This window comes from Porites lutea, chromosome 1 (assembly GCF_958299795.1).
Source record: "Porites lutea chromosome 1, jaPorLute2.1, whole genome shotgun sequence".
Classification (NCBI taxonomy): Eukaryota; Metazoa; Cnidaria; class Anthozoa; order Scleractinia; family Poritidae; genus Porites; species Porites lutea.
In genome coordinates this window covers 43,621,345-43,647,288 of record NC_133201.1, presented here as the reverse complement: position 1 = coordinate 43,647,288, position 25,944 = coordinate 43,621,345, and the positions used below count along the sequence as shown (strand labels likewise).

The window sequence follows — 25,944 nt, the reverse complement described above, 5'->3', positions numbered from 1 at the left end:
ATAATTCTTGACATTTAACGAGCGGATCAAGGAAAACAGGTGACCGATTGTAATATTTTTAGGCGGCCTTCTTTTCCGCTTGGCTCGACAAAGTTGTCATGGACGATTCGTATAACAGCCAATGGCTTTTTCTTTTTCCGTGCTGCGTGTGCACATTTTTAGCATCAGTACCTGGAAACCATAGAAACTATCACGTGGTATGCTTTATTGCACCTGTGAAATATTTATATTTCAACACGAGCGGAGAGCAGATTATTGTACACACAAACTCCAATTCCTTTGTACAAAACCTTCCTTGGGATAGAGGTAACTGAACGTAGGAAGTAACAAATCGAAGACCGGCTGGTGAGTACAATATCTTTAACAAGTGAATATAACTTAAGGTGAGGACGTTGACGCTCTAAAAAGGCATCTTTAACCAACGTTAAATTGAATTCGTAAAATGGTTTTCTTGTAATTTTTTTCATGCTGACAACCTTTACAGAAGGAGCTGTCTCAAACAAGAAGTTTTGTTCTTAATTATTTTCTTTGTTTTGGGGCGAGATTAGATTTCGGGTGAAGGAAGCCAACCCCACCGGTATGTAATTGGTGTCAGGTCACTTCTTTCAATCCTACCTCAGTACTTCGCTTCCTGCCAATTTGAGTCTTTCTGGAAATACTAATTTTCCCACACATAGAAAACACTACTCTTAAGTTAACTAAGTAATCCGCGGCTTGAACTTTTCACAACCTTCCAAACATGTAATCCAAAGTGCCGAAAAAGTTTTGACATCACGAATATGCAAATTCCGATAGATCGAACTTCGATAGATTCCGATATAAAGTTTATACTACTGCACGAAAAATTTCTGCAATTTGATTGGCTTAGAGCAGTGGTATTTCAACTTAATTTGTAATATCTACATGTGAAAATTACAAACCTTTTGCGGGTAGTAGTATAAACAAATAATAGCATGATTTGTACGTGATATTTGGCATAAATACCGTTCGTGATATTTCAAAATTGCGTATAACAATTTCGAAATATCACTCGTAGTATTTATGCCAAATATCACTACAAATCATGCTATTACCTATACTAATACTATGATATATCTTCATCTCAAACACATATGTAGCTATTCACTTCAGCTTGCCCTGTGGGACGTGTGTGATGTAAATTAAAGCGATTGTTGATGATAATTTTGCTGCAAAAGTTTGTAGCCCAAAATGTAATAATAATAGCCGTAATTTGTTTCATGATCGTGATGTTTCATTTTGTTGTCCTTCATTTAAAATACGTCTCTATTCCTAACTGGCTTATAAAAATAGTGTCCGGCTAATTCTTCATAACCAGTTGGCGTTGATCTAGTTTATACCACGATCTGCATTATTATTCACATTGTCCTCATCCTCACCCAATGAATTGTTAATTATTTTTTTTTAAAAAAACTTTCCGATAATGATATTAATGATATTGAGATAATTATTACTGCTTAAGCTAACTCTGTGAACAAGAATATGGTTATTCACATCGGGTTCCTAGTAGTAAAGGGCGCACCAAATTGACCCCTTTTTCGCAGGAAAGATTAACGCCAATGACGTCATAGCCTTTTGTTTTTATCTCATGAATGAAATCAGGTGGATTCTCATTAATGTAAAGTCATGTGATTTAAAGTGGACCAACCAGTTGGACAGTTCTTCTAGTTTTTGCAAAAGAAGGTGTTGCTTTTCAGGGTTTGGTTGATTTTATTTTTAAATCTTTTCGCCACTTGAAGACTGCAGATATGTAGAAAGCTCCCTTTTTCAAAAACTTTTTGGCAAGAGCACGTTTTGATATGTTAATATCATGAGTTATCCCGGCTGCCGCTCCTCTATTTTTTCAAACCATTAACAAATTGAATGTTGAAGCACGAGATTTGTAACTAGATGGTTTGAGTAAATGGTAAGTACCAACTGAGTACGCCATCTCATTGCAGCACCCCTAGCAGTGGCGGATCCAGGGGAGGGGTCCCTCCCCTTATTTTAGACCAAACTGAGGCTCGAAGGGTCAAAAAAATTTTTTGTAGACCGCCCCCTACCTTTTCTAAGGGTCTGGATGACGGGCCCCCCTCCCCATTATCTCAAGGGCTGGATCCGCGGCACTGCCTAGTGACTACCCTTGTTGAATAATGAAAGTATTAACTGACTCACCTTCGCGTTTCATGGGCAAGGAATAATTATTTGCGTTAATGATTCTCATATGCCTGCGGGAACTAGGATAATTTAGGCTTGCCAACTGGGATAAAGTTTCAATTGACTTGAGAGGGCATAACATACGTTTAATCTCCTGACTCTCATTTCAATGATAATTGATTTATATTAAACAACAAAAAATTAAATCAATGGCGTACCGTAAATACAAAATGATAGGCAGTCAATACCATGCAATGAGCTTTACTTTGACAATTTAAATGACAAAAATTATTATTTGCGTTTGATCAAACCTAAACCTTTGGCAAGTTCTTTGTGCCTTTGTGTAATTAAAGTTTTATTTGAGTTAAATGAAGAGCATTTAGCTGCTCCAATGACATAATAATAGCAACTTACTCAAATAATAGTAACATTGATAGTAATAGGAATAGTGATAATAATAATGATGATAGTTTAGTAATGGCAATAGTATTATTAATAGTAATAGTAATAATGCCTTTTTAATGGATGCTAGAAGCAGCGATCGAGTTAATAAGTTACCAAATCGAATGATTAATTACCATTGGATGAGAAAAAAACATAGTTTCCCGCGTAAGATTTTATCGCTGTTTTTTCTCTTGCTTGCCTGAATTGCCGATTTTGAAAAAGACATCGTCTCGATAAATTTAAGACATGGACGCTTATTTTTATAGACGTTCAGCAGTTGGTTCGCCACGAGCCTAATAAAAAATTTGCAGGGGATATGAAAACTAATAATTATTGCACAACGTATGTTTTCTTCCTTTTCTCCGTATTCTAAGTTCTCTTTTCCTGAAGACGAACCGTTCAGGCGTACAATGCTAACGATAAAAATTCAAAAACGTGTAGATAAATTATTCGGGGTGATTCTTCCTTAATTTTTTTTTAATATAAAAGGACTATAATGATTACTGGTTGTGATCATTTCTAACATAAATAATTAATGCACCCCACATTTGGTTCTTAATTGCTTCTCGTCATTAAAGTTGACTTTTCGATTCCCATGTGCCAAATATTATTTACTTTTGCACTTTCGCTGGCATATTGTCATATTTTGAACTTAAAACTTTGAGGTTTATTCTTCGCATTAGACTGGCAGTTCACAATGTTGTTTTCAATAAAGTTATATTGGATAACAAAGACAATGAATAAAACGGCTTGGGGCATAGAATCATGGATTAAGGCTTGTGATGGGCAAAAACAGAGTCATCTATTATTCATGTCGCGAAATAAAGATGGTGAATTAATTTTATTAATGTCATCTCTTGAAAGTTTTTCAGGGCTGGTTTTCATAAGCCTAAAATAGTTTTCTTCAGCTCGTTCATCACTGCCAGTTACATTGGTCAGTAGAATTTTATTGAAACTAAGTGTTCGACTGAGGTGTGGTTTGCGGCACATGATCAAATTATGACTTTGACGGTGGTGGTTTCATCCCAAATATCAAATTAACATCACAGCTTTGAGGTGCATTCCGTGCTGTACAAACACTCTTCAGTCCCTGCAGACTTTCTGGCACATACTCATTGATTTCAATCACAGTTTTAGCAACTCATCATTTTAGCTTCACGCAGAAAAATGAAAACTGCACGAAAAAGTAAGTCAAGTAACGGGACAGCATCTAGTGGCTCTCGCGCGCTTATATATAGATTCACATATTTAAATAAAAATAACTATGTTTTTTACTTCGTGCTGTGCTATAAAAGTCATATTTTCAGCGTTAGAAACTTGTGTAAAAGAGCTGTTCTTTGAAGCACCCCCTTGCGACAGCACGTGAGTGTAACAGCAATTCTGCACGGAAGAACGATTCGATAGCCAATGGGTTTCTAGACAACGAGAGTTCTCGTCAGCAATGATGGACTTGCAATAATTTGTGATTGGTGTAAAATTCAAATTTTGACGTGTTTTGTTTTGTTTTTGGTCTCTTTTTTGTTTATTCATGAGCAAACCAGTCGCAATATTCCAAAATTGAAGTGATCATTTGGTATTTGATGACAACGTTTTTCAGTCTCTGGATTAATCATAATATTTTTCCATTTACGCGAGTCGCGTCTGACCAAACTCTTTGCTACACCGAACGAAACACTGCTCACACAATAGCTTAAAACTCTTAAAACATGGAACATTTTTCTCGACTGCTACCGTAAGTCGCATTAACATGTTGTTATTATTGATGTGTTTTTTTATGTATTTTTTCTGTCCTTGTGCGTACTATTCTTTACTTTACCGCTCTTTAACGGTTCGCCATCTTAGATAGATAGATATAATTCGCTCGAAAATGCTAGAGTCGCTCAATTTTCCTTTTTTTTGTTGTTGTTGTTTTCATTTTCAGCCTTCCTTGTATTCTTCGATTTTCGTGCGTAGAGAAGTTTATTTAAATCCGTACTCTATAAAAGCCTTTATACGGACTTCAAGCAAGATCTGATAAAATGTCGGGGTAACTTATCAATTTCCCAACAACGGAAATGATTTCCTTTACAACGCTTTCAAGACAGGTGTCTCACGCCGCAACGCAAAATTAAGAAGAGAACTGAAGACCTGTAAATTCAAAGAAAATTAGACCAAAGGGCGATGTTATTCGCAGAATATCGCTGCATACATTTTCTTGGCGCAGCCTGACAGACATAAATGCTCTGTTCGACGTATCTCCCTTTCGGTGCGGAAGTATACATTAGGTTTATTTGTAGGGAGCCGGCTGGTAACGATAATCCCTCTGCTATCATTCTATTTCTTAATTTATAAATGAAAGTGCTGACAAGAGCAATCCGGTAAAATTAAGCTTAATACACGGCCGGCTAATGTACGATGTAAAACGGGGTCTCGTAGTAAAGTACACCGGCATATACAGATAAAGTGAAGCTAAAGTGGTGCCTTTATCGGCGTGTTCTGTTTCTTTACAAAGCAACGGGGACAATATTTTAAAGTCATAAAGCATTTTTATTTAAGAATCGCCGTTTATAAGGGTTCTTATGTCATAAATAATGTGCAAGCAAATTTCCACGATTATAAAGCGATTATTTATTTAACAAAACCAAGAAAAGCTTGAGACTAAGTAGATAGAAGTGCGTTTTGAATTGCAAAACGGATATACAACCGTTCGGTCACTAAGTAAGCTACAGATTACAACCCTTAATTTAAGTCAGTTTATATTTTCACATGAGGCCCATGCGCGTATGCTCCATGATGTTTCGCAATCTTAAGAGCAAATATACAAAAGTAAATATAACTACACGAAAGACTTACTATTTATCTTTTCGGAAAATGGAATCAAGATTGACCTCTTTTTTCCTTCTGAATAAAACATTCGTTTTTAAGGGGTAAAGGAGGAAGCAGGGTGGCCGAGTGATTAGAGAGCTCGATTTGTAATGTTCCAGTCCCACTCTGAACGCTAACTGGATTTGTTCTCGGTATTTCCGAGTTCAAATCTTCGGCCTCGCTTGTAAATAACCAACTGGCTTGCCTCCTACCAGTTGGGATTTTTCACCATATTATGTTACTTTTAAATTATTTGTTTCATATCCTAAAAAACCCCACAAGCTTTAAAACTTTGAGAATGAGACCTCTAGTCAGCGGTATTTAGAAGAGTAGTATCCTTCTTAGTATTCAATCTACATTTTTGAATAGAAACGGCATAACACCTGCAGTTTTTAATTTTTGTGCAATAGTCTTGGCCTTTTGCATAACTACATACACACAACATCGTTTTCAAAAGTCTGGCCACAAACAATTAAGGCTCGGGTGCTAATTTTCAAGTGCGTGGTGGCAATAAGCGGGAATATGGAAAAGCTTATAATTTTGAAATTACAGGAAACAGAGTAAATAGGAAGTTATACTTTCTCAAAGTCCTTCGCTCCTCGTTTCCGGTTCCGGTAGTAGGAAAAACAAAAAATTTCTAGCCCGCGCTATGCGCTCGAGAAACATTTTGAGCTCGATTTGTGGGTAAGTCTAACAGGAAGTTAGCTAAAAATTACAATTATTACAGATAAATTTAAACATCTAAAACTTAGCAAACAAAATAACATGACAGTACCTAAACTTTATATTTATTAATCTAACCTAATGATATTAAAAAACGCAGCTCGATCTGCAACAGATAGATACTTGGTCGGCAAACTCACAACGGAATATCCCAAGGGTTTTGGAACTGCTGTCACAAAGCTATTTAAATCCTTTTAATTATTTCTTCCTTGTACGTAGCTCTATTGTTTCAGGGGTAGCGTTTATTGTTTCTTTTGTTTGTCTCTTGTTGACTGCTTTTTTTTTTTTTCATTAAATCCTGTCGGCTATTCAGAGAGCTTCTACAAGCCGCCCTGTTGGAAAGCTGAGGTTCTTTGTTTTAGGTTCTTAACCAGCGCCTTTCAGACTATAGCACCTCCTTTACCTTACAAAGTCCAAAGCTAAAGAATATCACCCTGAAAATAGGTTCAATGCACACAGGGAAGATGGTAACGGCAGATCATAAAACCTAATGGCAGACTTAGCGGCAAAATAAGCATCCGCAAAGATGCGTTCACTTCCTATTAGCGTGCTTTGCGTTCTTTTTTGACAATGCGTTGTCGTTGCTAAAAGGAGCTATGTCATCTTAGGTCAAATCTGCGCTAAAGTCATTACTTAGTGCTTGACTTATTGAAGTGGCTATCTTAATGTTAAAACTATTTTTTTTATTTTGTAATGCGACCGTCGGAATCAGCTCTCGAACGCTAAGTTTCGAAGAAAAGTGGGTGCGATTGACCAAGAATTGTTAGGGATGTTACCGTTTATTGCTTGTGCCGGCAACAAAATCATGTTGAGGAGAATTTTTGTATGATAATCCAGCTTTTTTATTCCAAATTTTTCTATAAATTTTCATGGCAATTCAAAATGAAAACCCTTTCCACCCTTCGCCCCCCCCCCCCCCCCCACCCCACGATGACACATTATTTAGTGCTAGAACAAATCAACAAATGAAATTAGTGATGAAAAAAAAATCGCTCTGAGTATTAAATTTCGAAGCTGATTCGGATGCTTGCATTATAAAATAATGAAAAAAAAACATCATTTTTTTAAATTTCTGGTTTATACTAAGATTTTTTTGTTTGTGTTGGTGGTGGAATCGGTATATTCCTTATAGTCGTCAATTTCTGTAGTGTTGAGGGAGGGGCCAGCAGACACAGCACTTCTACAGATTGCCCTTTTAAATGTGACTGACTGAGCTAATTTTTAAGTGATCTAGCCGCTGTGTTCAGTAAACAAGGAAACGAATGTTTAAATTTAATTTTCTAGGAGTTTGCCGAAGTTCTTCGAAAAAGATATAAGCGATAAAACAGAAAAAAAGCAGGACTCCCAAGGGACGCCTGAACCCCACGAAGAAGTGCCTTTAGTATCACAGACGCAGTCGCACGAGAATCTAGCGTTTGAGGAAGAGGAAAAGCATCTGGAACCTAAAGATACCTCAACAGATTCCACAGCTTCTACGATGGATACAACACTTGAATCGACAACAAGCAGCGAAAGTCAAGATATTAAGGATGCTCAAGTGGAAAGCGGAGACGATTCGGGGATTTCCGTACATCAATTGAACGGAAGTGGCGCCAATCAATCTGAGTCCAACATGATCGATGAGGGTCAGGAAGTTAAGGATTCTAAGCAAAGCGGAAGTGATTTTGGGAACCATGTGAACGGAACTAACGCTGAAGGCACAAGTAAAGATGGAGATGAAAACGAAGACGCTGAGCTCGGTCACGATGTGAAACCTTTCCTAAAAGCTATCAGTACTTTTGCAACGAAACTGGCGATGGTCAGTCCGCCTGAAATTAAAGTCGATAAACCAACAACGTTGTTTGCAGTTGCAAAAGGAGACAGCACAGACTCCCCAGTCAAAAATGAAAAGCAACCATCTCCTGTTACTTCAAGGCGACATACGGATCATGAAATTAAAAAGAACGTTGTTCTAAAGAGCAATTTATCACCCGACGAAGCACTGGTGATACGTCGCCATAGTGACTTTGCTGTTTCGGTTCCTATATCGACAAACGAAGAATTAGCTTTAGCGGACTTGAAACGACACGGATATGGTGCCTACGGAGCTCAAAGAGGTACACGCTATGAAATATATAACCATGGTTTTTGAATAAAGCACATGTTTTTTTTTTAACAAGGTTAAATCATGAACCATTTTTATTTCGATTTTCTGGAACATATTAGCTGCAACTTAGGTTGAGACTATAAGTAATGGTAACAGAACTGAGTGGAGTCCAATTCGGTCTGTAATCATGCAAGTGATTAACAAAATCGGACGACCGCGTAGCGGGAGTCCGATTTCCTTAATCACGAGTATGATTACAGACCGAATTCGACGACACGAAGTTCTGTTACCAATTAATCATAACTTTAACAAAACTTGTGAAAAAAAAGCTCCTTTTTTAAATCAGAACACAAGAAATTCCAAGGTTTTTTTGCTAGCAGTGAAAAAAATAAAGCCATTTAAGCGAACGCGCAATGTCCCGTACTATCCAACTACTTAGGCAAGACGCGTACTGTCCTATTAAACTGTCCTATTAAGGCTGAAATCAGGACAGTTGATAGCCAATCAGATTTGAGAATTTTGTTATAGTACGGTTATGATGACATGTAGAATATGTACTCTCCAATGGCCGATTACCCAGAAATCAGCTCTTGGTGCTCTCCCAGTTAATCCCACAAGAGTTTATTGAGAGCTCCAGCTTCACTAAATTGCAATAGTAAATGATGATGATCATCATCAGCCTCGTCCTTAAGTGTTTTCCCAAGACCAGTTATCAGCACTGAAGCACACGTACCAACTCTGCGGAGCCCTGGGGACGAGATTGTGTTGTCATGATTAAATAATGCATATACTGTAAATCTATGTATACGCCACTTCCATATTTCCCATAATGCACCATATTTGCCCCCCAAATTTTGCTTAACCCTTGTTTTTCATTTTTCCTGGGTATTATAGCCGTCCCAAAACAAATTGAAAACAGTGCTTATGCAAAATTTTGGGGGGGCAAATAACGTGCATTATGGGAAATGTGGAAGTGGTATACGTGGGGCGAAATCAACTTTTTTGGGGGGAGGGGGGTTTGGCGTTTTCTTATTGAAACAGGTAAAATTATTTCTTTAACGTCCTTATAGTTTTGCTTCTTCTTCCTGTTTATTGTAGAAACCAGGAAAGGTTCATTACCAGAAGTGAAAGGAAGGAGAGGAAGCAGCCCTCAATGGTCACCAAGAATGCAGCGAAAAATGCAAGAGGATGCAAGGAAAGGAAAGAAAAAAGAAGAAAGAAGAAAGACTCTGGCAGAACTGGCTTCAGAAGCTGGATACACGGTAAAGGAGTGCGACTTCATAGAGTAATTTTGCGAGCGCGTGAAGTCTGGCAAGGTGAATGTCAGCAAAAAAGCAAAAAAAGCTTTTGTATATGTTTAAGTTGTACTCAATTTCAAAAAGATTCAGGGACCAAATAAGCATCTTAGAGTAACATCCATGGGTATAGTTTGTTCTTTTTAAAACGTGGGCTCACTACTATAGTACTAGTACTAGTACCATACTAGTGAGGAAACGAATTTCTGACAACAGAACGTTTTGAAACTGAAAAAAAAAAAAAAGGAAAAGAAAAACTCAGAGAGACAGATTACACGCACATAATAACTTGTTTTTGTTGAATAAGACCAAGTTAATCAATTAATCTATCCGTTATGACAACATCTCAAGTATGAAACCATTTTTAGACTAATGTACAAGAGACACCTACAGCCGCTGAAACCAAAGCTGTCCAAAGGATCACTAAAGCTGAGGTAAACACATGTTGCTTAACACTCCCTTGTTTGCATTTTACTTGAATGATATCGTATACCGCCCGTCGCACCACAAGCCATTTTATTTATGCAACATTTAGCCATTGACGAGAAGGGAACTGGACAGTCTGTGGGTTCAAATCCTGTTCTAAGGCCCGTTTTTAGCGGGGCCTGGGAATTTAGGGCCCGAAGACAAAGTGGGCGGTGGCAATATTAGCAATCCTTCTTGGACATATGTTAAGTATAGCCGGCCCTCTTTGCCTCGAATGCTTCCAGAATGTGGAATTCAAAGAAAGTTTTACTTTAGGCATTGCATTGAGGGCTAATTATAAAAAAGGCAAAAGACTAAATTTTAAGAACTAATTTTTACCAAATTAATATTTGTGTGGGTCAGTCCAGTTCCTTTCTTTAGTCAGTTTAAGCCTCGATCTTGAATGCCAACACGGCAAACATAACTGAAACATGCCCTTCCACGGCCTAGCCCTGGCAAATACCGGCGCCACTGCGTGTCACTGGCTGGAATTGTTCTTGGTAGACCCGAGTATAACTCAGACTTCATCTTTATTTGCCTTAACGAAATTTACAAGACTGGAAACTCGTGTTATCTTTCTTCCCTTTTTAGAAAATTATAGTTGTACCCAGTAAGGAAAACTGGCGTGAGAGAGAAGGGCTAAATTGACTTGAAAAATAGATTTTTTTGCAGTTAAGCCACAAACGCTACAGTACCACTTTACAACAACGCCCTCGAGTTCCAGATTTCCTAAGTCAGATGGTTGTTCAATTTAGTTATTGTTTCGTCGAAACGCTTTGAGTTTATTGCACTGGGTTACTAATGCTTTTGCCTATCCTTAGGAAAGCCACGAGAGTTTAATAAGTGACATGGAGGAAGAAAATTATGGTACTGGCATTTCAGTCACAGGAGAACTCTTTGTGAGCATGCGCTATGAAATGCGCCTTAGTAAGTTTGAGTTGCATGTTCACAGCGCCAATAATCTGGCTTCTGCTGACTCCAAGAAAGGCTCTTCAGATCCGTAAGTATTTCCTATACAATAAAGCGTTCACAGTGCATGGTTTTCAAAATGTGGAGACCTCCATTTGAACCAATGGTGAGCTTGTAATGTGATCAATATTAAGCAGTTATTGAATGAGCCCGTGTAGGATGTGAAGAATTATGCAGATCGAAGAGGATGTTATCGGCAGAGGTGGATACCATCCTCCTTCGAGATCTGCATAATTATTCACATCATAAGGAAGCCGAATTTGATAATCATAAAGTTTTATTATTCATTCAAAGATTTCCAAGCTCTTAACAAGCTTTTTTTCTCGAAGACTTTCTTCAAAACTTTGGCACGGTTTCAGGATATAAGTAGAAGTTTTCTCACGCTCATACTCCTTAAAATGTAGACAAAATCAATCGAGCGACATGTTCTTCCGTTCAGATTTTAGCAAGAAATTCACGGGCTATTTTCGTTATCGGACAGCCGTAAACGCCATTTTCGTTTTCAGTTCACTCAGGAATAAACAGCTAGGCTGCCGCGCCTGGTAACGAGGTTGATCGGTGGAATATCATAGCGGGACAGAGCCCCATACTCATAGAATATTAAATAGAATATGGTCAACCTCTTTTCGTTTGGTTTTCACGTGATTGATCGAGCGTACGTACGTACGTACGCACGCGTCTAGGGATTGTACGGATGGGATAGGGGAGACTATCAAAAGAGAGGGAGGGGTGTTTCAGGCTTGTCTTGGCAAGTCCACATCTTGTAAATTGGACATTCACAAAATGGTCAATTGACAGCTGTCAAAACCGGATAGACATTGACCAGTATTACATGACCATATCGCAGGCTCATGTGTCAACTAATCGAGGTGACGTGATTTATTTGGAAGCTGTCCGCTGACTAGTTAATTGTTTTACTAGCTAGTTTGAGAGCACAGGAAAACTGATAATGCACACATATTGGAAATCAACGTTGTGATCAATTGACAGCTGTCAAAACAGGGTATCCGCTGACCAGTATAACTTGACCATATCGCGGGCTTAGGTGTCGACCCATCGAGCTCAAGTGTTTTTTTGAAGTTATCCGCTGACAAGTTACTAGTTTTCAAATGATCACAGGCGCAAGTTTTTTTTTTTAATTCATATGAAATATGTTGTGTTTTTGTACCGCACTATTAAAATTTTGATCGATCGATCGTCCTGAATATTGAATGCGTGCAATTTGTATTGCAAAATTGTAAAATACCGCATTCTGTCCGAGGTCTGTATAATAAAAACAGTGCGTCATAGTACTGTCTCACCTCAGATATAATGTATAAATGGTATAAAAGGTTGGTTTACACGCACCCAGATTTGTCGGCAAGATTTTGTAAAGTAAACTTGTCGAACGCAAAAAAAATTCGGCCTAATTTTTTTTCCAGGCTTAATTAATTTACGGTGATCAAGAGCCGTTATGGCTCTTAAATGTGATCGAAGATGATTGCCAGTTTTTTGGTGTACATATGAGGCTATCAACTCAATGTAAGATTTGGTTTACTCATGGGCTCCCCCGTATATAACTGCCTGCAGTTAGTACCCAAAGCATTAATCGTATCTACTTAGTCAATTAAAATGGGGGCCTAATGTACACTTAAATGCCCGAGTGTAAAGTCTCGACCCTTCAGTACTCGAACACCAGCACCTTGTGCAAGTTCTGGGGTGGGTACTTAAAAGTTGAGCCCAGAGTGTAGAGTGACCTAGGGCCATTTTTTTTTAATGTTAAGGAGCTTTTCCCCTGTACTCGGGCACCGCTGGTGCAATTTCTGCATTGAGTACTTAAACGTTAGTGCCCAGATTCTAGCCGTGCCTGGGCATCACATGTAAACATCGCCGCGTTTTTAAAGGTCTAGTGAGAGGATGAGCCTTTTACCTCCCTCTGTCGTGTCTGTTGTATTATTATTATTAAGGAGCTTTTAAACCACCTTAAAATAAAAATCGACGTATTTTTTAGCCTGTTCCAGGCTCCAAGATAGTGAGGAAAGCAGATCGAGAAAAGCTGCTCGAAAACATCGTGGGGGTTGGGCAGAGAAAAGGTAGTGAAGCCTATAAGCATGATTTTCAACACGTGATTCCGGTAAACCAGCTCCTAGTATACCCCACGACTGGTCAATTGTGACAGTATACTTCCGCGACAAATATCTAGGGCATGCAAACCCCTCCTACATTGGAAAGTTTGACACGAGAATTGGTTTTTCAGGAATCGAATCGGGCGGTGTAATGGGCTTTGAGAGGAATTTGAAAAGATGCTTTCAGGCTCTTCCCTTCTCTCTTCCTGCCCTTTTTTGCTCTTTCACTATTTCATTACTAGCTCACTCTTTTCGCTAGGCCACACTGCACGTGACCGAGAGCACTGACCGAAAGCCTAGCACAAGCTGTATTGTTTAATAGAGATAGAGGTATACGACTCTGAGCTGATTACCAGAGGCTGTATCAGTCTGTTTTAGTCGGCTTCATTTGAAATGATTTACTTAGGATTGCTTTTAAAAATCAGGAATATCGTTATTCAATTGATAAAAATGGTTTTTAATCTAATTGGAGAGATTTCTTAACAGTTTCTACTTCTTTCTTTTTTAGTTACGTGAAGACGTATCTTTTGCCGGATAAACGAAGTAAGCGCAAAACGAACGTAAAGAAAGAAACATTAAATCCCAACTTTGATGAAATATTGGAGGTAAATTGATTTTGACCTAATGTGATATGTCTTAACGTCAACTGTGTCTTTAATTATCGTTTTCGGACTTGGTCATCATTATCTACCGCACTGTCAGTGTATTATGATTGGCTCTGTTTCTGGTCGTACGACCAGTAACTTGAACCTACAAAGTTTTTTATGGCCCCCTTTATATACCATTTTTAACAGAAAAGGTACCCCTTTAGTATATTGACAAATGGTAACCCTTTCTCGAACCTGCATCCATTAAAGTTGCTTGAAATACAATGTCTTCTAATTTTTTTCAAAAAAAAAAATCACCAGAGCGTTTTGTTGAATTTTTTACAGCCATTAAATGCATCTGGTAGCCCTATTGGGCCTTCTTACAGACCGAAATGAAAGATTTCCTTACCTTTTCATATACTTCAACTAGGGAAATCACCATAGCCTTTCACATACCGCAAGCCTTAAAAAGGTACCACTTTCGGGCGGAGCCTCCCTGGATAAGCCATGGTAGGGAGTACCCCCTGGGGTTCCGCCCTCGACGCTTTCGTATCTCGTATCGCGTACGCATCTTTTTTTAGTGTCTCTTTATGTAAATTTAGAGATTCTTTCTTCAACCGTTTCTCAGTGTTGGAATATTCCAACTGATTGACGCCATGCCTCTCCTTTCATGTAGTATTTTATAGGCTATGACGAGCTCCTCACGCGGACCTTATCTCTTAGTGTCTGGCACAGTGCGCTGGGTCCAAACGATTTCTTGGGTGAAGTAAAAATTCCCATGAGCGATTTTGTGGAAGCACATGGCAACTCCATCCAGCAGTGGGTAGCAAGATGGTTTACTCTGACTAATAAAGTGAGTATGCTCTTATGAGCTCGGATCTCTCTAGCGAGAGAGCGGTTATCTTATATGCATCCAAGAAATTTTGATTGTCAGAAAATCGTCCTTACGTCCGTCCGTCTCTCATATCAGCGGATATGAAATTGGCTTACAAGGCGTGTTTAACCCATGTTATGATCAATTGACAATTAGCTGTTTTTATACTAAGGAAGCATTATCCGTCTGGACGAACTTGGGCAAACATTTTGTAGTTCGCCTGGTTATTCGTCTCAAGTACAAAGACTGGCACAAGACACAACAACAACACCAACAACAACACCAAAAGCTTTATTTGCATGACCATAAAGGAATTACAGTATTACAAAAGCTATCGGTCTAGATTTAAGAACTAATTCAGCTAATTAGTACGTGCAAAACATTACAAAACGTTACAGCTCTCATTCATTCATTCATTGATATTAATTTGGTTCTTAATTCAAAGCATTGCGAGATAAATGAAACTAATTAACAGTTAATTAAATAATCAGAAGAATTCATAACAAGAGATATTAAAGTATCGTGTGAAAGTGAAGTCAGGTATATTAGTTTCAAGTTTGGAGAAAAATATGTCTCTTATCTGAGAATAAGCCTTACAATCTAGTAGGAAATGATTTTCATCTTCAATTTTGTTACTTGTACAAAAGTAAAAGACACAGTATGCGTCCAGACGAACTAAATTTCGTAGTGCGTTGTTCAAGACGTATTTCGAAGGAAACTGAGTTCGTCCAGACGCTTAATGCGTCTTGTACCCTTCTTTAATTTGAGACCCATAACAAGAAGAAACTATATATGTTTTCCCAAATTCGTCCAGACGGATAATGCGTTCTTGGTTTAAAACGTCCATAGACGCATTATCTGTCTGGACGGATTATGGGTCCTCTAGTATAAAAATGGCCAATAGTAAGTATCCGCTGACTTGTGTCACATGACTGTATCACAGCTCAGGTGCACAACTCACTGAGGTGACGTGTTTCTTTAAAGTTCTTCGTTGAACAGTTATGGTATTCAAGTGATCATAGCCTCAGAAAACTTTGCCTCAGAAAGGCATTTCTTAAAAGGTCCCACATTATATCCGGTTAGAAAATCTAAAACAGTACAGGAAACGCATGACGTGTGATAAGGTTGAAAACAAATCGATGGTAGATTACATAGATCTACAGGGTGTTTGTATCATAGAGCGGAGGCCGAATGAAGAAGAAAAGTAAGATAAGTTGTAAATTCATCGATATTTCAAGGCCAGAAAGCATGCAAATGGCTACCGTGAATTTTGAGTTTTATTGCCCTGTTGATATTTAGCGATTTTTACTTGAATTCTCTGAAGAAATAGCCTAAAAACTATATGAAACACTTGAAACAGATTCGAGTTCCATCGAATACCAAAACGCGGCCAAGAAGATTTACTTTACGTTTATAGTGTCAACTAGCAGATGAGATGAGACTTCTAGCCTTTGACAAAAGACCTCTTAAGGGTGAAAATCAAACCAAAACATATAATTATAATAATTATATGTTTATATATAGTATATATAATTATATTAACGTAATCTTTACTTTTTCAAATAGCGTGACGAAACAGATGGTTTACCTTCAAATCCATGTGAATTGGTCTTGGCTTTGAAGTACGTTACCCCTGATAAAGTGAAAAACAAGAAGGGAAGACATAAAGGAGAATTACACGTTCATCTACTGGAGGCCAGAAATCTGCCAGGAATGGACGCTGACGGGATGTCAGATCCGTACTGTAAATGGTAGGCTCGCAGTAAATTAGCTATAACTGGAAGAACCGTATTTACTCAAATAAGCGCCACGGCGCTTATTTAATTATTCGTGTGTTCGGTGAGGCGCTTATTTAAAAGGCTTATACCAAGAAGACAAAACATTTTGATTGTACAATTTAATTTACCTATTACGACACCAACGCAAAACGGAATGTAACTAAATTGTGCGACCTTATCAGACATTCCGACGAACATTTCTTCTTTTATTTACAACAATTTCACGATTAATCTGTTAAAGTTGTGACAGTATTTTATTCAGCAACTCTTGACCATAAGAGTCGTTCCAGAAACGATTTTTTTGAAGTATAGCGCCCTAAACCTGGTTTACATAAGCCTTACAAGACAGCTGACACCGCCACCAATGGTTTCCCCGCGAAATGACTTCTGAGGAACCACTGCAGACATTCCATACTGATGACGCGTCACTACTCAGGTCTGGGTAAGAGTTCTGATTGGTTGAAAATTTGGTTTATCCAATCAGAAGCACAACACAGATCTAGTTGTGGCATTCATCAGTATGGAATTTTTGCGCTCGTTCTCCAGACGTCATTTCGAGGGGAAAGTTTACACTAGAGGAGATTTTTCCCGATTCATAAATGTCATCGAATCTATAACATTCGGAATCTTCGGATTCGCAGGAACCGTTTTTACACACATCAGTTAATCCCGGAACATTCATTTGAATTCGAAGTATTCACTTTAAATTCAGGATTTGAAATCTCTGGACACGCGAACAAACCAAAACTAATTCAATATTTCAACTGTTTTGTATTCTTACTTTTCAAATCATTAATTATACTCATGCAGTCAAAAGCCAATGATTTAAGACCATTTGGTTCAGATGGATGAATCTTGATACCCAATGGAACACCGGATAAAACAGCACCAGTTTTTCATCATCTGAGATCAAACACTTGCATCTTAATGAGATTGAGGAGAAGTGTGACGTCACGAAATTGAATAATGAAATTGGATAAGATCAATGAAGTTGAAATAGTGCGAATTCACTTTTGAGAGACGTTTTCGGTTTGATATCATCCAGAAATGTTGCTACCATGGCAACGTGACGTAACGATTGCTCTTTTCTATTCATTAACACAACTCATGGAAATAATGCAATACCAGAGAAAACGAGTCACTGCATATATAATTTCTTATTGTTTCACTTTAGGAGACATGTCAAAAACTCGAAACAGATGAAGCCACTCGGGTTACGGCCGTGATGAAGCACTCTCCCTCGTTTTAAACATATAACTTCCTGTACTCAGGAATATCTTTTCTCTTTGTGTTTCTCCCTAGTTATTTATTACCAGACAAGAAAGGCAAAAAAAGGCACAAGACACCAATCATTAAACGAACCCTGAACCCCACTTTTGATCACAAGTTTTGCTATGAGGAAGTTTCTCAGGATGAGCTGAAAGAGAGAGTCTTGGAAGTAACAATTTACGATTTCGATCGTGCTTCCAGCGATGAATTTATTGGTGGTGTCCGATTGGGCCTGGGCACGAGCTCCAACGAATGGGATGACTCCACCGAAGACGAGAGCCAAATATGGCACACGATGCTGAACAGGGCTAACGTTTGGATTCAAGTTGTAGTGCCCTTGAGGTCCAGTATGGTGTCCAAGAAACAAGTTTAATATTGGCTTTGTTTTGTGGAGATGGACAGTGTCGCGCGGAAGGCTTTACTTCCAGTATCCGGATATTTTTGGATTATTTAGTAGTTCCCGGGAATAGTCCAGTTTCGAATTCATAGCGGCCGCTGAATGGAAGCGCTGAATGCTCATTCATACAGTGTTAACCTCGACCTAAGGTAAATATATTCACAAATTCTAGTAAGAAGAAGACCTGTGTACAACTGTGTCTAATGTTTTGAACACAAATTCAGGCACCTTCTCGCCGGTATTTGCGACTATTTTTTTTAGGTCGAGGCTAACCCTGTATGAATGAGTCTTCAGTGTCTCTGTTCAGTGGCCGCGACGAATTCGAAACTGGACTATTTAGAGAAAGTGGTAGAAACCTGAGGGTAATTAACGTTTGTGAAAGCGTCTTTAGATGATCGATTGTTGATTTTTAGTCCACAGAGTTGTATTTCTACGTTTACACAAGTCCCTATCCATCTCCCTTTATTCATTATCAAGAAATTTTAAACATTCCAGTTTCAGTCAGGACGCGACATATTTAGTAAACCTACTGTAAAAAAAGGAATTCACAAAGAAAATTGAGCTATATTAATAAGTGAGAGAAAGACGTGTGGAGATAATTGCACTTTAGAAAAAAAGGAGAGTTGTTCGGCATTTCAATGAAATAACGAAAAATCTGTAACATTGAAAAGTCTTTAAATTATTGATAATGCCGTTTTTTCCCTCGGATGCTGAATTTTATCGAAGTCGCATAAAAGGACACGATAATTTAAAGAGAAAAAAGTTGCTGACTTGCAAAAAACTTTCACCGCTTTAGAATATTTGTAGATGAAGCTGATAAAATAAAACGAAATTTCGCGGAGTCACGATTGCATACATGTTTTCTTTGACTATTGTATACACTTTAACACTTGGGAGACAAGGTTGGGGGGGGGGGGTAATTTTGTAGGAACACTCCTTGGGATACGATACACTGACGATAAGATATAGCAAGAGACCTTCCACGGGTGATATCAAGGTATGCTCCTTTTTTGGGCGTGTAAAGTTTGCATCACCAGTTGAAGCGCAAATTTATGCCTAGCTGCCAATGTTCTTGACAAATGCATTCGGGATAGTAGCTATTATGCATTGTTTTTAGGACCTCAGCAGAGTTGAAGCAAAAAGAAATTTTTAAGGAAGCCAATATCCAAGCATTGGCCAAAAAGAGGATTAAGAATTTTTAACGTTTTCTCTATTGCTCTTGGTTTTCTTTGATTCATTGACTTCAATGTTGTCGTCTTATCTTTTCCCACATCAAAAAATAGAAAGAGGAAAACTCGGTGGCCTTGCTGAAGAGGCAATTTTTTTTTTTTCACAGGTGCAAAGTGGTTAGTCCAAACGCAACAGTAACGAGCGAGACATTTCACTGATTCCATCCCCGGTGTTACCTCAAAACGGAAGAGATTATACATTCTCGACCGCGATTAGTCGTATTGGCCAACTTTATCTCTTGTTCGTCCCCTGGAATACCACGTGACATAATGTTTATCCCATCAATCCTAAAGCTCCAGCAGAGATGGTGGATATCTTGAACATAGACCATAATGTAACTTGTTTACTCCCCTCAAAGTTTAGATAATCATTGTCTTCGATTTCTCTTGGGACGACTGTAATACCCAACAGAAATTGGAAATAATGGTTATCCAATTTTTTTTGGAGGGGGGGGGGGGGGGGTTAAAAAATGTGTATAAGGGTGTATGCGAAAATAGTGAATTAAATATAAAGGGGCCAACCGATCGGGGAATTAAGGAGGGAAAGGGTCATTGCCCTTTCCTCCTCCAAGTCCCTTGCTCTGCTCGCTTTGCTTGCTGATTTTTTTCGTCCCGTTATTTTCCTTTGTCCCTAACAAGGAGCCTAGTCCCAGGCTAAGACTTTTAACTATTTGGTTTTCAAAGTCCGTTGTTGATGAAAGGAGAGTTTTTTCGAACGTAAAATACTGGAAATAACAACTTCTGTTTCTATCCAGAACTAATTTGCATTTGGATCAATGTCTCTCCGAACGATTGGTTTTGTCAGGCTCCGAGGTAGAGATTTATTTTTTCAACAATTGTGCTCTTCTTGCTATCCTATATCAACGCTGCTTAATTGCCACAGATTTTCAAAACGGCTAAGTACAGCTACAATTTATAAGATGAAAGAACTAGAACGTGATTGCGAAATCTGACGGCGCAGAGTTTCACAGGGATATAAACGGGGACAGAATGTGCAGAAAACATCATCTGGATAATTGAACAGCTCTTTGTTTTAGTAGTTTGAGCCAATAATGACGAAACATAAGCGAAAGCCGCAAGGCCGCAATGACGTTGAACGAGGCGAAACTCGTCGAACACTCAAACTCTTCTTTATTTCCATCCCAACCAATTATTTCAGCCTGGAACAATTTTACCTTTTAACCTTTTCCAATTCAAGGAGTGCCAGTTCAGTTTCCAACCTTCTCAAACGACAGAGCGTTTTCACTCACGTGGCCAGTGGCTATGCAAATTTTTGGAACAAATTACTTAACAGAGAAACGAGTTTAACTCCCACAAGTCTAGTTAAGGACACCGACATGCCGCCGCTTTATTGTTTTACGACATCAACATGGCGGACGTGACGTGATATGAATAGGGTTTATTGTGGCAGCTTAATCACTAAACAGTTAACGCAATACTGTTATAAAAGGATAATAGTTTCATAAGTATGAAATCCATTAATGGACAGCGAAATTTCAAATTTTCCCTAGGGGTTATGTCCCCTCCCCTTCAGTGTTTTCACCCTTACGACCCTTACGGGTTTGGATTAGCACCCCTACCCTACTCTTAACCTTGCTCCGCAGTCCCTAGTGTTTAATAATTTTATTTGTGTCCAGGTAACAAATAGAATAATAAGCTCTTTTCTTTACCTGTCAAAACAGACTTTAATCTGAACATCTGATTGGTTGTGAGACGCTGTCTCTTGTTAAAAACGACAAGGCACAACTTTAAAGGGACCTGCAAACATAAGAAGTGGCGAGAGAGGCTGTATACCCCTCATGACTATTTCTGGCTTGAGATCTAGAAGGGAACGAAGATCAGTCGGGTGAGTTAATTAAACATTTAATCAGTATACGTAAAATTGCAGCTAAAGGCTTTTCCGCCTCCTCTCATTACAAAGCACATACACCTTTGTGCGAAGTTATGGTGTGTAAAGGCCAAATTTCCTATACAACAATTCTTTATTACAATGCTTTTCGTGGTTAAAATCATTATGAACTGAGGTGTCTAAACCAACACTTGTTTTTTTCTAAGTTAATACCTTGTTGATTATTATTAAGTTTTGAGTTTTCCTTGGAACTACAGACTGTATTTAATAAATCGCTGCGACCCAAGGTGTCTTTCATGTTCCTCGCTTTTACAGTGGATACCTAAGTATTTGAAACAAATGAGCGTTCGATCCTGTCATTGTTTTTCCAATTTTTTGGAGGCCTTAAAGTCTTCTTGGTAGTTTAGTTCAACGCTAGAAAAGCTGTGAAGGAAGTTAACCAGGGCAAACAACAGCGAATTAACTATTTCAGCTAATTGTCTGGAAACAACTTTTGATTCCTGATCTTTATCAAAAGCAAACAATTGTTTAGCATTCACCAGACAGCATAAAGGGCTCCCATGCAAAATGTTAACTTAATCTTTGCCCTAGGAACATCAATTGAAAATTGTTTATCCAAAATTACAATACGAGCAGAATTTTGTATTTGACGGATTATTTGTCGTTTTAAAAGCTGAAAAAAGAGACCGCGGTATTGTACTAAGCCTAACAAAGGAATATCAATTGGCGTCCTTTGTAATCGAGGTTGAACAATGACATAGACTTGAGGACTAAAAAAGGCTTTTTTCCCTTTCATTGATTTCTTGGCATTGAAGCTCATTAAAATTCCAAGATTTTTAGCGCATTTATTTAATGTAAAAAGAGTTCTTAAATATTTCATCACGGTGTCATAATCCACGTATTTCAAAAAAATTCTGCGATTTTTTTACATTTTGCTGATAGGATAAAGACCACGGTTGACACGCTTTTGACTGGAGGCTCAAGACGGTTCTCATTCAGTTTATTTGGTCGTAATTACCATTAGATAATACTTTGACTGGTATTGGCTTTTAAAACTTTTATCTCAGAGGACAAAACCCTATTGCACGCACAATTTTGAAAGGTGTATCCACTCAAGAAGTTGAATTGAATTAAAGTTTGTCTTTTTATAAATATTCGTGTGCAGAGGAAAAAAATACACTTAGAATACCAAAGCAAGGGTTTGAAAAGCTATTAAAGATTTCACGAACTGTTAAGCAAGACTATTTTGGCTGACACGTCACTTTTATTTTACTATTATTATTACGTTTTAGTCAAACAATGCGTTGGTTTTTATTGAGGCATTTCATAACATTTCAGTGTATATTAACTCAATTATGATAGCACTTTTTTCATGTCTGGTTCTTAGAACACTTTAATTAATGCAAATCGCTTTCCTCTGCCAAAGGTATCCGCAGAACTTTTTCTACCCTTCTTACGATACGATACGATACGATACTTTATTTAACATGGATACTACGCTTACCCTTATCAGCTAATTTGCAGGTAATCCACAGCAAATTATATTTTAAAAATTTAAAATTCAAAAATAAAAAAAAAATTAAATTGTAAAAATTTACAATTAAAAACTAAAAATATACAATAATTCATCATATGAAAACTGTATGAGAGTTTAGAATCGATTAGAACAACAAAGCAACAGGCAGCCGTTACTATAGATCCCGATTTCAGTCAAACTTAAGCAATCGAATTTTGTTCTTCACTTCATTGGTGCCTGCTTTAATTCTAATGTCATTTGCAAGCTCGTTCCATTTCTTAGCTGCAAAATATCTCCAAGATTTGAGACCCTATTTAGTCGTGTTAACTTTAGGCGATGAAAGGATATAATCATGTCGAATATTATACTTGGATGAGCGTAAGGTGATAAGATCTCTAATTGCAGGTGGAGCTTTGTCCGATATACTATTGTTTATTGTCAATAGCATGTCTTGGATTCTTCGAGTTTTTATGGATGGGAGTCTTATTCTTTCCAAGAGATCTAGATAAGATGCGCTTTTATCTTTGAACCTCAAAGCCCTTAAGTTGACTTTTTCCGCAGTGGTGCCAGACTTGGTTACAATAGTTAAAATACCGCAGTATAAATGCGCGATAAAGCGATTCCTTGGTTTAAAGTGGCAAAATGTTTTTCAATCTGTTCAGAGCACTTATCTAAGCACTTACTTCGCGGCAAATACTTTAGGTATTTTACGTATTTTATTTATTTGCCACACGATTACGACAATTACAAAAAGATGCCAAAAAAAAAAAAAAAAATGTAGGAAGAGATGGCGAGGAGGCCTAAAAGAAACTATAGAGCTTATGTTAATTAGGCCTCCTCAATTACAATTTTTCGAAGATGGCATAAAAATTACGGCGACGGATAAAATATAATATGAGGTGAAAAATTAAACTAATCAATATTACGGAAGTTTACAAATGTTGAATATTAAAAGGCTTTTTCCCAAAATTTTTGTTGGAGTATACTAATAATTATTACAAATAAATGCCTTAAGTGCTCTTTTAAAGGAGAAAGGTGAGGAAGCGTTGATGATGTTGGTGTTTAACGTGTTGTAAAATTTAGGTCCTTGATAAAAAACGGAAAATTGTTTGGTTCGAGTACGACAGAAAGGCAGACGAAATTTACACGAGTTTCTTGTATTTGACTTTGTAAGGTAAATTTACAATGAAATTTTAAAGGTAGAGTATGGTTTTGATAGGAGTACATGAATAAGGCTAGTTGTATTAAGTATATATCATGAAATTTTAAGATACCAAGATTTTGAAAGATTGGATCAGTATGTGCATCGAAAGTTGTTTTAGCTATAGTTCTGATCACTCGTTTCTGTAAAATCTCAAGACGAATAACGTTAGTTCTGTAAGTAGAGGCCCAAACTAAGTTGCAATAAAAAAGGTATGGATAGACTAGAGAAAAATATAGTGTTCGTAAGGTTTTCGTGGATAAATAGAAACTGGATTTACGAATAATTCCTGTGCATTTCGAAACTTTATTGGCGACATGTGAGATTTCAGATTTCCAATTTAAATTTTCATCAATGATTACTCCCAAGAAAACTGTTTCTTTTACTTGATCAATTTTTTGATTATTAATTAAAAGTTGAATAGTTTGATTTGTACGTTTTTGAGATGGTTTAAATGCAATGAATTTGGTTTTTTTCAAGTTTAATGAAAGTCTGTTAGCTCTAACCCATATTGACAACTTATTTAGCTCAGCGTTCAGTATATTAGTAAGGCAGTCTTTATCCTTGTGAGACACAAATACGTTTGTATCATCAGCAAATAATATCAGTTGTAATATTGTTGACGTGTTGATTATATCGTTGATGTAGAGCAGAAAAAACAAAGGCCCTAGTATTGAACCTTGGGGAACGCCACACATGATATTAGCACGATACGAAACATAACCATTGTATTCTACAAATTGAAGTCTGTTGGAAAAAGACTTGAAATATGATCGTCAAATTTTAACTTGTTATCAAGGACAACCCCCAGAAGACAAGTCTTTTCTGTAGTTTTTATGTCAACATCAGCTAATTTAAAGTTCAATTTGTCTTCCGATCTGCCAAGTACCATAGCCTGATATTTATCTGGGTTAGGTTTCATGCCATTTTGAATAAAACAGAGCAGCATTCTTAAGATCGATATTAAGGTTGTTTTGGACAGCACGAACATCTTTGTTAGAACTATGGATGTTTGTATCATCAGCATAGTTGACAATTCTACATTGTCTAATTGTGTATGCCAGGTCATTCATGAATATGTTAAAGAAAGTAGGTCCTAAAATAGAGCCCTGTGGACCCCTCTTGAGACTTCTTGCCACGTGGAGAAAGCATCACTAAGCTTTACTCTTTGATAACGAGAGGAGAGATAGCTAGGCATTAAAGATAACGCATGATCACTTAGGCCATAGAATTTAAGTTTCTCCAAAATAAGATCGTGTGAAAGACAGTCAAAAGCCTTTCTCAAATCCATGGCAATCGTGCCGATTGTGTTTGTCAAGATCTTCCTTCCATTGTTCAGTAAGGAGAGAAGTGCTATAGGACAACCGTGATATTTTCTGTTCCCGAACATGTACTTATGAAATACATTTTTAAAGTAGACAGTCAGTTGTTGAAAAAAAGATGTAGGATATGTTCAAAGATCTTGAAGACCGCTGAAGTCCTTTGAAATGGGGCACAATCTCGCCTCCTTTCCAGGAATTGGGGACCTCTTTAGAGCTAATAATAGTGTTAATTAAATGGCTTAATTAAGGTTGTATTATCGAGGGAATAGACGCCTTCAGAGCACGTGGAGGTATTTGATATGATGATAAAACTCGAAAACATTATGTTACCTTTACCCCTAGTTTTTAAGTTCACTTTCCACCCATCCCTGAACTAAGACATTTTTTCTTAGAATCAGAAGACCTGCAAGCTTTTAAAGAACTCTGAGAACATCTCGATCGGTCCGAAAATTAAGGCTACAAATCCGTAATAGATTTTTCTTAGATTTCTAGAATTCTATGAACTTCTTTAAGACTTTCAGACAAACGCGAAGGAGCGAGGGTGGGGGCAGCCCCTCCGGCGCACTGTGTCTCCTTTACATCCGCCCATCCCTTAAATAGAAAGTCTGGTTAAAAGCCTGGTAAGCCTGGTGAACCGTGGTTGAACCAGACTTACCAGGATTTTCAAAATAAAAAGTAAAATTGAAAGCCTGGCATGAGTATGATTACAAACCGAATTGGACGACACGAAGTTCTGTTACCAGTTAAAATGTGATATTTTAGGCTTTTTTAAAATTATGACACAAGAAATTCCGAGAGTTTTTTCGTTAGCAGTGAAAAAAGCATTTATAGCGAAAT

At 37.7% G+C, this 25,944-nt stretch overlaps 1 protein-coding gene across 2 annotated transcripts in view; it reads left to right on the top strand.

The window, feature by feature from the left end:
• LOC140951864 (uncharacterized) overlaps window positions 1-18,786 on the top strand; it is a 43,396-nt gene extending 24,610 nt beyond the window's left edge. Inside the window, exons 11-18 of one of the 2 annotated variants that reach the window (XM_073401241.1) lie at window positions 7,450-8,261; window positions 9,350-9,513; window positions 9,915-9,980; window positions 10,833-11,011; window positions 13,594-13,690; window positions 14,349-14,525; window positions 16,113-16,297; window positions 17,627-18,786. In XM_073401241.1, coding sequence (XP_073257342.1) covers window positions 7,450-8,261; window positions 9,350-9,513; window positions 9,915-9,980; window positions 10,833-11,011; window positions 13,594-13,690; window positions 14,349-14,525; window positions 16,113-16,297; window positions 17,627-17,966 — 2,020 coding nt within the window. In that variant the 3' untranslated portion in view covers window positions 17,967-18,786. The remainder of the gene's footprint in view (window positions 1-7,449; window positions 8,262-9,349; window positions 9,514-9,914; window positions 9,981-10,832; window positions 11,012-13,593; window positions 13,691-14,348; window positions 14,526-16,112; window positions 16,298-17,626) is intronic. The other variant, XM_073401232.1, reaches the window with a different exon arrangement.
• The last annotated feature ends 7,158 nt before the right edge of the window (window positions 18,787-25,944 follow it).